The 13,195-nt window shown below is 37.8% G+C and overlaps 1 protein-coding gene across 1 annotated transcript in view; it reads left to right on the top strand.

The window, feature by feature from the left end:
* Nucleotides 1-966: 966 nt before the first annotated feature.
* The window catches only part of pard6gb (par-6 family cell polarity regulator gamma b), a 50,314-nt gene continuing 38,085 nt past the window's right edge, over nucleotides 967-13,195 (top strand). The window contains exons 1-2 of the mRNA XM_079828772.1: nucleotides 967-1,234; nucleotides 10,751-10,973. Coding sequence (XP_079684898.1) covers nucleotides 1,160-1,234; nucleotides 10,751-10,973 — 298 coding nt within the window. The 5' untranslated portion in view covers nucleotides 967-1,159. The remainder of the gene's footprint in view (nucleotides 1,235-10,750; nucleotides 10,974-13,195) is intronic.

Genomic DNA, 13,195 nt, shown 5'->3' on the forward strand with positions numbered 1-13,195 from the left:
CATACAGGTTTGGAACAACTTGAGAATGAGTGAATAATGACTGAATTTTCATTTTTGTATTGACTATCCCTTTAATTGACCAAGAGACAGTTGTGCAAATGAAAATATCTACTAATATGTTTTTCTTGGTAGTGATCAAAGTAATATTTTATCTTCAAATTGAGTATCCCAGTGAACTCCTAGTCCCAGGATGTTTTATGTAGTTTTGAGATCACGGACAAGCATAAACATATGTGTTTTTTACTGGCCAGTGGTATGTTTGCCGAAGAAGTTACTAAAAAAACATTCTTGGCCAGAGCAGCTGTCGGGAATTGGCGCCTGAGAGACGCGTCCTGCAATGCTGCACATCCAGACATTCTGTATGAATGTCCGTAATCGCTTTCTAAAAGGAGTGCGCGTATAGTCTCTTTACTGTACTGTATGTACTGTATGTTGTAATCCACATTGATATGTGATGTGTTAGTCAGGAGATATTACAAATCCTACTATGGCTAAGGAATAGCTCGTGAATAATGATACGGTCGTGCTAAAGTTGCTTGGTAACCTTCCTGGAGCGTCCAGTCACGTAATGCTATTAATATTCATAAGCAAGCCGTCGCAGGAAAGGTCCGCCCACTTTCCGAGGAGAAAACAAGTCCCGACTTGGAATGAAAAGTAATTTTACATTTTAGAATTTTCTAATTTTAAAAAGAAAACATAATTCAAAGATAACATACTTTAAAGAATTTGTGTTGAACTGAACATTCACTTCGCCAGCTAATTCCCGCCCGCTTACAAACGTTCGCTTTTCAGCCAATCAGTTACCCCTATCGGAATAGCGTCACGCTACGTATTTAATATTCATTAGCGAAGCCTTCACAGTAGTAGGACTGGTAAACTCGTTGGAGTCGTTGAGAGAGGGAGCGATGATGTCATATGAGAAAACTTAGCCCACTCCCCCTAGTGAGAGGCGCTGATTTGCCTTTCACATAATTTTCTGCAGAAGTTTTGTGAAGTGACCGAGACACAACGCGACCTCAGTTTAAGAAAAACTGTCACACAGCCTCGGAGGACTAACTTTTCCTCGTCTGGAAAGTGAAGATTGGACGTTCAATAACGGGACAGGCTTATAAATCGAGCCCATCATCCTGGACGGGCTGAAAAGTTTCAAGCGAGCGAAATGAACCGGAGCTTTAATAATAAATCTCTATCTTTGCATAGCTTGAACATGAACGCCGTGGAAGTGAAAAGCAAGGTGAGTTGTATGAAATGCACGCAGGGAAACTATTTTGCGAGAATAGTTTCGTTGCATAGTTACACGATGTTGTATATTTTTAGATGGGGAAAAATAGGGATGGCTAACTTTGGTTAGCCCATGTCAAATCATAATAGTGTGATCTTAGCACAGTTTACTCATTTACTTACTTTACTTACTTGCATTTTGTTTCATCAGCTTAACTTTTCTCGGCTTCAAAAAACGAGTTGCAACATAACCGTTTTTGGCGTTTGAACTGTCACATTAATGGATAGTGTTTGTGATTTTCATGCTTTTAGGTCTCCAAAATAATATAAAACCTTCAAATGATCAAGCACAAATCCTGTTTGCGAAATGCCATTCTGAAGTCTGGAGGCAGCATGTGGCTTTCAGATGGGAGCTTTCTCTCTGAAGTTTTGTGTGTTTGTAATTTTCACATCAGGTCAGGTCCTCATTACCAGCTGTCCGAAAATAGTATCCAAACAACACAAGGACATACACAATTGACAAGAGCAAACACGAGAGCTGATTCACTGGGATGGGCTCTTTTACTTGTGTCAGTTGGACAAAGTGAAACTTCTCACTTGCAGGCAGCACATTCGTAAAACCACCGGTTAACATAGATATTTGATTAATCTTATGAGGGAAATTATGATGTTAAGATGTCTGTCTATCTGTGTTTCTGCCTGTCATTCTATTATAATAGTTCCCTGAAGAAGAGCATGATAGATTTATCATTACTCAAAGTGGAGCCATGAAGGCCTTTCATATGCAGTAATTGTTCAATTTGCCTGGGGAAATATCTGACAAAGCTCCAACCAACCATTCACAAATATAAATAACTCTATATCTGTCACCGCTTATACTAATGGTAGTGTGGAGTATACATCTGTTGCAGCCAAGCTGATGGAGACAGTATCTGTCAAAGTGCTGTCATTGAGACCCATTGGAACCGGATGATTCATTAAATGTCTCTGCTTTTCCATTTGAGACGTCTGTCACTTTATTCACTCTATATTCAAAAATAAACGAGAGTGGCTGAAAAAACTCAGTTGTCTATTTGGCTAGACAAACTTTTATAATGTGGTTATGGATGTGATGGTCCTAATTGTTGGAATGTGTGGGCAACGTGCCCAGATCCTGACTCCGTTACCATTGTCTGATTATTATTCGCCTCCATTATTCAACCTTGCTCTAATTCATAACAGGGGCTGAAAAGCCCTGCTACTGTTGTCAATGAAAGGAGCCACTGTTTGGGGGTCTGTAAAGACAAGCGGGCCCCATTACGTTTCTCCTTTCTTGGAAGAGCCAGATACCTATGAATGTTGGAATGGTGTCTGTGGATCAACCCGCTTTCCCACTGAAACCTGAAAGAACCAATACTCGCACCCCCAAACAAAAGTATCAGTGGATGGATGTGTGAAGCTGAAACCCGCGGGGCAGGAATGTTTATGGAATTGTTATCCAAGATCTTCCTACTATGATGTTTGGAACACTGTGTGGATCAACCAAATCTATATCAACATCACAAAGGATGTGTTACTCAACAGTGATGTCACTAATCTCTGTCCGTATCACACGTAGTGTTCTTTATGATGTCATCACCCAGTTCCGGTACATCACAATCAAGGAAGGGTTGTTCGGAGAGGAACTCTGCTGGTGATAAGAGTGCGTGGGGGGGGTTTCTGAAGTGAACCGTGAGCCAATGTTCTTTTGTGAGGAGCTGTTTTTTTTTCCCCTCCCACCACTTTGTGTCTAATGTGTCTAGGGATTTGTACATCTTCCAGAAACACTCCTCCAACTGCTCTTTTACTGCCGTTTTCCACTGACCAAGCTGGATCTCAATTGGAAATGTAGTCTTTGGAACGCTATACTGACATTTGATAAGATTGGGTTTTGGGTACTGTTTAGTGTCACACAAGTATTTAACACAAAGAGCTGTGTATCTGGCTGGAGTTCCGTGTTTTGACTTGCCTGAACCTGTCAGGGTTTTGAGGACTGATAAAGTGTTTTCGCTGTTCTCATATTACTCAGGATTTTGATGTTGGAAATTGGGTATGTTAGGCTCTGTTTAGGCCTGTGTTCTCTATGATCTGAAGTCGTGTTATTTTTTTTAGGCTTGAGTTTGCACATGGACAACAACAAAATTAAGTGGAGTAGATGTGATAAGATTCCAGTGACAAGACAACCAATTTGTCCGTACACACCAGACACGGGGCAGTCGTGGCCTAATGGTTAGAGAGTCGAACTTGCGGCAGGAATTGTTGGTGGGGGGCATAACAATCTCCATAACAATCTTTTAAATGTAACCGTATTCAGAACAGGACAAGAAAGAAAAAATAAGTAGCTATAAATTATATATGAAACTATAAAGTAAAACACAATTAGGCTATAGTGGCATTCATTATAAACAGCATACAAACATCAAGCCAAAATTAATTTATTTAAAGCGAAACTGAAACTGCATTGGCCTTTCCTCTCTCATTCGGCAAGAATCCAAATATGTTTCCATATTTGCCATCTAACATTTGGTTGCTAAACTATTATTTATTATGTAAAAAATGCTCTGTAGTTCACTAGTGCTCCAATATCCATGTAAAACAGCATCCTTCACATGCGCAAAAATGAGTTTGGTTGGGTGCTGGGCACTCTGATTTGTCAGCGGACCTTTCAAATTGAGCAGTGTAACTTTTATGTTTGGGTGATTGCATTTTAGTTTAATTTAATTTATTTATTTATTTGACAGGGACAGTGTACATTAATTGACATTGCTGTAAATGCACCAGAGTTAGCCAAAAGGCTATTTTTCATCCGTTGTCCCTGTATGACTGAAATGTCAAGTTAGAAACACTGGAACTGATATGTTGTGTGTGTGCAGTGCACGTGTGAGGAGCCTCTGCGATCACTTGGATTTAAAGAAGAAAACAAATAGTAGGCTACAATGCGTTAGCGTGTCACAAAAACAAGCATAGCTTATAGCCTACTACATGTCGCACAGTGTTTTCCTTTTGTTAATCTGTTAATTAAGTTAAATATTGCGTGTAGTCCTGTTTATTTTATTCCTTTTTATATAGTTTTTTTAAATTCAGTTTCCTCCTTTTACAGAAGCGCTGCAGGTGTGTGATGTGACGATGTGTGAATCCTCATGTTCTGTTGTTTATGCTACTTTTTGCGCATGTAAAGCGAAACCCCTGAAAAAAACTAAAACACTTGTGGTATTTTTAATGGGTCACAGACACACATCTATTCTAACATTTAATGATTGATTAATGATTGAATAATGTTGTCGGACTCGGTCAGGTAAATAATCCACTGTTGCTTGCTTGTCACGTATCGTTCATGCAGCTGGTCCGCGCCAAAACTCTGATTACCATAGCATAGAATAGATACTTTTTAATCATGTGTTGCAGAATGGTGTAAAACTGAAACTAAATATATCACATAATTTATGCTACAGTTGTGTAAAGTTTATTTATTTATTTTAAGGGGACATATCAAGAAAAATCTAATTTGTACTTTATTGGGTTTTCATGTGACCAAAATGTAGTGTTTGGTACCAAATTGATATTTCATCTTGATATCACAGCAAAAACAAATATTATATTGAACACACTACTTTATTAAATTAAATGAATATATATATATATATATATATATATATATATATATATATATATATATATATATATATATATATATATATATATATATATATATATATATATATATATATATATATATATATATATATATATATATATATATATATATATATATATATATATATATATATATATATATATATATATATATATATATATATATATATATATATATATTAGGGGTGTAACGGTACACGTATTCGTATTGAACCGTTTCGGTACAGGGCTCTCGGTTCGGTGTGCGCGTGTACCGAACGGTTATGAATGCAATCTTTAACAGTTAACAGTCGGCTTGTTTAAAGCGCGGAACACACTTCAATCCTAGTTCCCACACGAACATATTGAGTATTCAGTCCATTTTATCACGTAATTCAAACGAAAAATGCAGTTTTAACGCTCTATAATATGACGTGACTGATAGACGCGCATCAGTTCAACTTCAAGCGGCAGCGCGCGGCGCGCGAGTGAACGCGATCAGGAAGAGATGATTGCAATCACTGGCGCGCCGCCGCTTGAGAAAGAATAAATATAAATTAATATCTTAAGGTAGGTTGAGGATACATTCAAACTTGCTGAAACGTATCATATGTTGTGTAATCGCTCCATCGGTGTTACAACCGCGGAAAGACAATAAAACAGCTGTAAACAATGTCGTGTAGAATCACGCTTACCTCAGAAATCATTCAGTGTCCACAGCTGTGAGTTCACTAGAGAGATTAACTCTTTCACTGAATACATGCACTATATTAGCCTATATATTCATTATTTACTACTTAGCCTGTTAGTGATGTCTTGTTTATTTAATGTATGTTTAAATAAACCTGTCATGAAAATTACAGCCACTAAATGATTATACTTCAACAACAAATTGGAGAAAAAAATTATTATAATTAGATTTAGAAGTTAATGCAAAAACTGCCTAATGTGAAGCTTATGAGTGTTGTTGATTATTATATCTAAAAATAAATAGCAACTGAATTTAGGCTAATAGTTTGGGCTCTGTTGTTAATCTTTCATTGCAATATGTAAGTAAGAGCTCCCTATATAGTTTACAGCATTATCTTTAAGAAACTTTTAGTTCTAACTGAATTAATTTAAGGACAGACACATTTTTTTCTCATTTAACCACTGTTGAATAAAAATTAATAAAAAGCAATTTTGTAAAACTGCTGTACCGAATCCGTACCGAACCGTGACTTCAAAACCGAGGTATGTACCGAACCGTCAGTTTTGTGTACCGTTACACCCCTAATATATATATATATATACCTTATAATTTAAATTATTTCTCATTCACAATCAAGTTAATATTACGTATAAAGTTTTTCTTATTCAAGTAAACTGTAAGAAATGTATGATATGTAAATAAATGATGTCCTTGGCCTACAACCCTGCCATATAACTATAACAGTAAGAAGGGGCCAAGCCATCAGTGTTAGCAAAATAAAACATTATGCAAATGTTTCTGGCTCCCAATGGTAAGCGGTTTATTTAATAAGGTTGAATTACAACAGTTTGCTTAAGAGACCTTGACTATCATTATCAGTGACTCTCAGGGAAAGAACAACAACAAAAGTATGTCACCCTTTTAATGTCATTTGTTCTTCACATTAGAAACAAAAGACTGGAATTAAACCTCTATTTATGTAGTCCGTGCAGCAGCAGCTCTGATGTCTTGCTGATGAATGGGTTAAATTCTCACACTTACTGTAGGTGGTGGGAAGGATGTTTTCGTATGTGTCTGCAATTGGGCACATTTTCACATGTAGTCAACTTGATCACACACCTGCCACCCCAGAGACCTTCTGAGTGTATTTCTACTGCTTCACATTTATATTTCATGTGCTATAATGACAGGCTGCCACTGGTTAATGTAGGACTCTTGTTCTAGGGGCATAATTACATAGAGCAGCACAGTCCACGAGTGAATGCTGGGATTCTGCAGCCTCAACCGCTGTTACGAAAGACAAAGCGAGGCCTGTGTTTTTCAGGCTGGATGGGACGACCCACGCATTGAGTCAAGGCTTGCATCTGCATGACAGTCACGTGATTCGATAAACTCAGCTTGACCCCTTTAGTGAAGGGGGCAGACAATTGCCTCTTCCGAATATGTAGGCAAAGATATACTTAACGGCCATAACCTGATGTTCAGAGCTAGTAACCAAAGGTTTGTAGGGTTGAATTCCACACAGCAAGAGATGCTTGAACATTTTTGATCTTGGTCATAGCACTTAAAACCAGGTAACTTTACATGGTGCCATTATGCGATGGTGATGTTTAAAAGTTTGCGTGGAGATTTTATTTTAGTATTATTGATATACTATTATAGTATACTATTATAGTTTTTATTAAGATTTTTTTTTAATTTATTAAAAAATAATTATGTAGTTTTTATTCATTTTCATTTGTTTATCAAATTTAAGTTTTAGTTAAGTAATTTTCAATACTTCAGCTTAACTTATTAAAGGCAACATTTTAAAATGTTCCTAAATTTGTTTTATTTCAGCTTTATTTCAATTAATAACATTTTTGTAATAGTTTTAGTTAATGATAACAACAGGGATCCCAATTTGCTTACTATCTGTCCTGTAGTGTAGGGTTAGTACTTTCCAAATCATAGTAGGTGAATTGTTAGTCAACGTCGGCATAGCAAAACACTTAAAAAGCAGAGCAGAGGAAAAGTAATGACGTGTCCTGTGCGCACGGACCTGAGTGTGTGTTCTGAGAAGATTGCTTGGGTTTGTCCACCTGCGCAACTCAGCTACAGGGACAGGGTGACATCCGTTAGGTTAGTGTGTGTTGTTGTGGAAGTTTGCTCTGCTTACTCATCACCCTGCATTGTGCTTCACTCTATTGTGTCTCAGGTCCCTGTTCGTCTCCCATTTCCTCATTGCAAACAGCCGAGCAGACTGTTAGAGGCCTGGTGAAAACACTCTTTATCTCTTTTTGTCAGTGTTTTGTGAATCCTGACATGTCTGAAGGATAAATAGATTAATCGGAGGCCAGTAAGTAAAAATACCAGAAACAAGTCCCTTCAGTTTTAGTTAGGTGGTGTCGAAACGGATATAAGCTGACATGTATTTGGTCTACTTTAAGTTTGAAACTGGATAGAATGAGTATTTAACCAGAGATTTCCATCTGTGGTTCCCATGGTCCTGGAAAATGTGGAAGTTTTAAACTTTTTGTTTTAAATCTTTGTTTGGCTGGAAGGTGTGCTGCCTTCATTGAAGCACAGTCACTCACACACAGAGATCGCACAGCGCACACACAAAAACATTCAGGACTCAGGAGCATTTGTCAACACTGCCCTGTGACTTATATTAAAAAAATTGCTTTGCTACTGAAAAGCTGCATTATATGTCTTCACAATGAGGTGGAAGAATCACTGGTTTTGAAGTAATTCAACTTACAGCTTCACTATTAGAGAGACTCAATTTACAGACGCACAATCTCTCATTCTCTCTCATTCAAATGAATGCAATCTTACGCAATGCTTTGTCTGATTTAAAGTGGGCAGAAAAAAAGCTAGATCTAATGAACAATATAACCGATATTCTCACCCATCCAGTCAGCTTTAACTAGTCAATTCTATTTAATGACCAATACTGCTACTCCATATACGCAGAGTACACATTCTGCATAGGACACCAACTACCAAGCAGACTATTAGCAACCAATTCGGCAAAACATAAAATATTTACAGATAGACCCTTTTTTTACATTTCCGGGTTTCTCAGAGCAGAAGTCGTCATAGTTGGGTTAACTTTTATAGCAGTGAATGAGAGAAAACATTAAATATATATATTTTTTGTGTCCCCATTTGCTCAAATAGCAAAATAAAAACTCCACAATAGTGATTTCACAACTTTCAAAAAGAGGGAATTTTTTTTGTGAGATTGATAATGGTAGTGTTAATTTTTACCATCACTCCCATAGACGCTGTATTAGAAACACCCTCACAGCAGCAGTAACTTGTATGTTGTAATTTTATGCAAAAGTAATATAATGCAAAGTATTAGTGTTATAAAAACAGCATACATAAAAAAAAAAAAAATGAAAATCCAAAAAACTTTGCAGGATATAAAATATTGATGACCGTTAAAACGTGTCATCACAGTCTGTGAAAAGGCTCTATTGCCATGAGAGTGAGTTTGGTTGATCGATACTTGGGGTGTCACGATTCTCCAAATCCTCGATTCGATTACATTTTTGATTCTAAGGTCACGGCTCGATTCGATTCTCAATTTTTAAATTTTTTTTTTTAAAGCACTGGTTGCTATGCCGTTTTTAGACTTTTATGCAAAATAATATTTGACCTTTGTTCGCAATGTACCACACTACATTGTCAAATTTATTTTAGTTAACATTTATTAACAACAATGTAACAACTTATGTCTTCAGTGGTCAGTCAATTGAAAACTTAAGCAAAATAACCTGCCATCTAGTTTCTCTTTTGTAAGTGTAGTCTTCTTCACAGAAGATGACATTCAAGTTCACAACAAAACAAACAAAAACAGTAAAACAGCCATGTCCATAGTCTTCTCTGAACAATTAAGTGTCTTAACAAACTATTTATTCCGAACAATTGAACATATACCACACTGATAACTACTTTTTGTCCCCTGAGAATGATGACTGACAAACATTGGCCAGTGTATCGGCCAGCCAGCAATCCTAATCCCAGAGTCCTGCACGGGTCCGATTTTGTAAACCCGTACCCGCAGTGCTTAAAACCGCATCCGACCCCTTTTCCGATAACAGCACTAAATAAAATCCGCACCCGACCCGACCCGCTTAAAATAGAACCGACACCCGACCCGCACCCACAATAAAATCAGTTCAGCATATCACATTATAGACACACTTACAAAAATGTTTATTGCCCGCATACAGAAGTTATTACACGACCATTAGCACAAGGACAACTTCAGTCGGGACATTCTAAACGCTTAACGTGGCTTAATGTACCAAGTCACTGTTATTAAGAGACCAAACTCAGTAAACATAATACTAATAACGCATACACAAAAATCAGATGAGCCCAGAATATGAACGCAACGCGTTTAATTACACGTTAAGCGTTTTCCTCCCATAGAAAACCATTATAAGAAAACGCTTAACGTGGCTTAATGTACTAAGACAGTGTTATTAAGAGACCAAACTCAGGAAACACAACAAAAATACTGTTCGATAGAACTGCATGTGCTTGGTTTGTTACCACAGTTATCTGCGTGCTTCCTCAGCAACGAAGTTCCACATTTGCGGCTATCTTTTCTTCAACTCCTCAGGATCCATCTCGACGACTGCAGTGCAGACTGCAGTAGTGTATGCATATTTTTAGGCACACATCTACAAAAATATGCCTTGCCTGTATTTCAAATTGATAAAATAATTTCAAATCCATATCAGTTTATTTGTGGCCCTCCCAGAAGAATCACAACCGCGCTGCGCAGCCACAAATAAACTGATATGGATTTGAAATTATTTTATCAATTTGAAATACAGGCAAGGCATATTTTTGTAGATGTGTTCCTAAAAATATGCATATATTTTTTAGGAACACAGCTACAATATACATGCATATATTTTTATATATTCGTTTGCATGTGACTGTTTAAAACCCGTGTTTAAACCCGTGTTTCTCCCTTGTCCGAACCGAGCCGCACCCGTATCCGACACAGTAGGATGTTTTTCACCCATTTCAGCAATATTCGTGGGTCACCCGCACCCGTGCAGGACTCTTATCCCCTAATCATAAATGACTGGAAAGATCCTTCAAATGTTATGGAGCCCTATAAAAAGCAATGTAGTGATGCTTTGTGACAGCATGCTGACCTTTGTGTTTCTTTTGCAGTATGGAGCAGAGTTCCGCAGGTTTTCAGTGGATCGAATAAAACCGGGCAAATTTGAGGAATTCTACAAACTCATCATGACAATCCACCGGATTGCAAACATGGAGGTGATGATCGGATACGCTGATGTTCACGGAGATCTTCTCCCCATCAATAACGATGAGAACTTCAGCAAGGCCGTGTCCACCGCACACCCCCTGCTGCGAATCTTTATCCAGAGACAAGGTACGAGCTGTCTCACTTCCCACCCACATCCCTTTATTCTCCATGTCCCAGTTTTGTCTCGCGCTGTTTTTTTTTTCTCGAGGTGGATTTTCCTGCTTCATTTGAAGCATTGTCTGGTGACTCGTCTTGCCTGAAGAACTAGTCGACATATTAGTCTTAAGGAAGCCTTGTGTAATTATATTGGTTTGAAGTTTTTCTGAATCCGTCAGTTATGGGTTAAAACCCAGCAGAATGTACAGTATGAATTTAGTACATACTTACAGAGTGATTCATCCCACAATCTTCTGTGGTCAGGCAAAAATACAGGGTGAACAGGATCATGTGATTGTATGCTGTTTTTTGAAGCACACAGATACACCCTCGCAAACGTGGCCCCCCTGTGCAGCTATTATGTTGTCACCAGCACACACTAATGTGTGTGTGATAGAGCCGCTGTGGTCTGGAGATAACTTTCTACAGGAAAGGCTGCTGGTTTTGATGACAGGGAAGAGAGCGACAGTTCTTTCCTGTGGAGAGACTCAGACTCTTCCTGTAAATCCCAATGCACCCTTAAAGACAAATCAGCATCCTGTAGCTGAACTGTTACAATGTGTATTTGATACTTTGGCCAGTCCTTTCAACATTAGAGAATGTGTGTTCAATTGTAGTAACTGCTTTCCAAAATGGTTGGTACTAGTGATGGGCCAATATATTTGGACATTTTGCGATTTATAGGTATTGGATACATGTGTCTGATTCGTTAAATAACAAAATTAGTTTTAGTTTGCCTTTTTGTCAGTGGCAAAATTTGTCCAAACTTATGAATAATGCATGATTTCTGGTTTTAAAGTCAACATTATTTGCTATTTGCAACCCCATAATTTGACATATTTCTGAGTGAAACAGGATATTCAATCAGAAAAAATGTAGGGCATGACTTTATTAATTGGGCATTGATTGATTGGTGAAAAATGGGTGGTGCATATTCAAATAGAGCTAGACTATAGAGACAGAGCGTATTTAGGCCACGCCCACACCGGGGGGGGGGGGGGGGGGCAATCCAACGCTCTCCATTGACTTTGCATTGCGTGAGGCTGCATCCTTGTCAATTCGGACTTATAACAAAAAACAGAACAATGTCTAAAAGCTGATATGTGACAAAGTGTACAGCAAACAAGCTAAAAATCACAGAAATAAGTTTGTATATGCTGTCGACCCCAAAAAAACGAGAGTTTAAGGAGACAAAAGTGGATAAAGGCAGTAAAACGTGACGCTTCAGCAGGAAGAATGGGTACATTTTGGGATCCTAACACTCAGTATGCCTCAGTATACCTATGTGTGCAGTAAATATGTTGTCACTGTTAAGTCAAATAACCAAATGTCAGGTTTATATATTATATTTCCTGTCTCTGATGACGTTCCTCTCCAGTGTGTGTAGTTCTCAGTGTAATATAACGTGTCGTGCTCTGTCTCAATGGCCTGTATCCACTTTTTTGTCCTTAAACGCTCGTTTTTTGGGTCAATAGCTTATAAAAACTTCTGGGTTATTGGTTGTGGGTTTTGTTTATCTTGTTTGCTGTACACTTTGTCACATATCCGCTTTAAGACATTGTTCTGTTTTCTGTTATAAGTCCGAAATGACAAGGATGCCGATCCACGCAATGCAAAGTCAATGGAGTTCGATTGCTCCCCCCCCCCCCCCCCGGTGGGCGTGGTCTTCAGATTATGACGCGTGACGCTCTGTCTCTATGCTAACATTTAAGTGATGTCATTCACTAAAAAAGTTGTAGCTGGACTCTTTTTGAGTCACTATCACAAAATGTAGATATTGATTCTATATAGGGATATATACAGCTTTTAGTTTGTGGTCAATGTTTTTTTTTTTTCTTAAAGTTGAATACATCTAATCATTTACTATGATTTGGAAAGTACTAATCCTACTCTAGTCTACAGGATACAGAGTACACAAATTGGGGTCACTGTTGTCATTTTCTAACTTTAGCAAGGATGTTTTAAATTGATTGAATTTGAAAATAAATTACCCCCCCCCCCCCACACACACACAAAAACAACAAAACAAACTATCACAGTTGTCACAAAAATATTAAGCAGTATAACTGTTTTCAGCATTATATTAATAATAATAAATGTTTCTTGAGCAGCAAATCAGCTTATTAGAATACATTCTGAAAGATCATGTGACACTGATGACTAAGTAGTGGCTGCTGAAGATTCAGCTTTGA

The sequence above is a fragment of the Gobio gobio genome (assembly GCF_949357685.1).
Source record: "Gobio gobio genome assembly, chromosome: 11".
NCBI lineage: Eukaryota > Metazoa > Chordata > Actinopteri > Cypriniformes > Gobionidae > Gobio > Gobio gobio.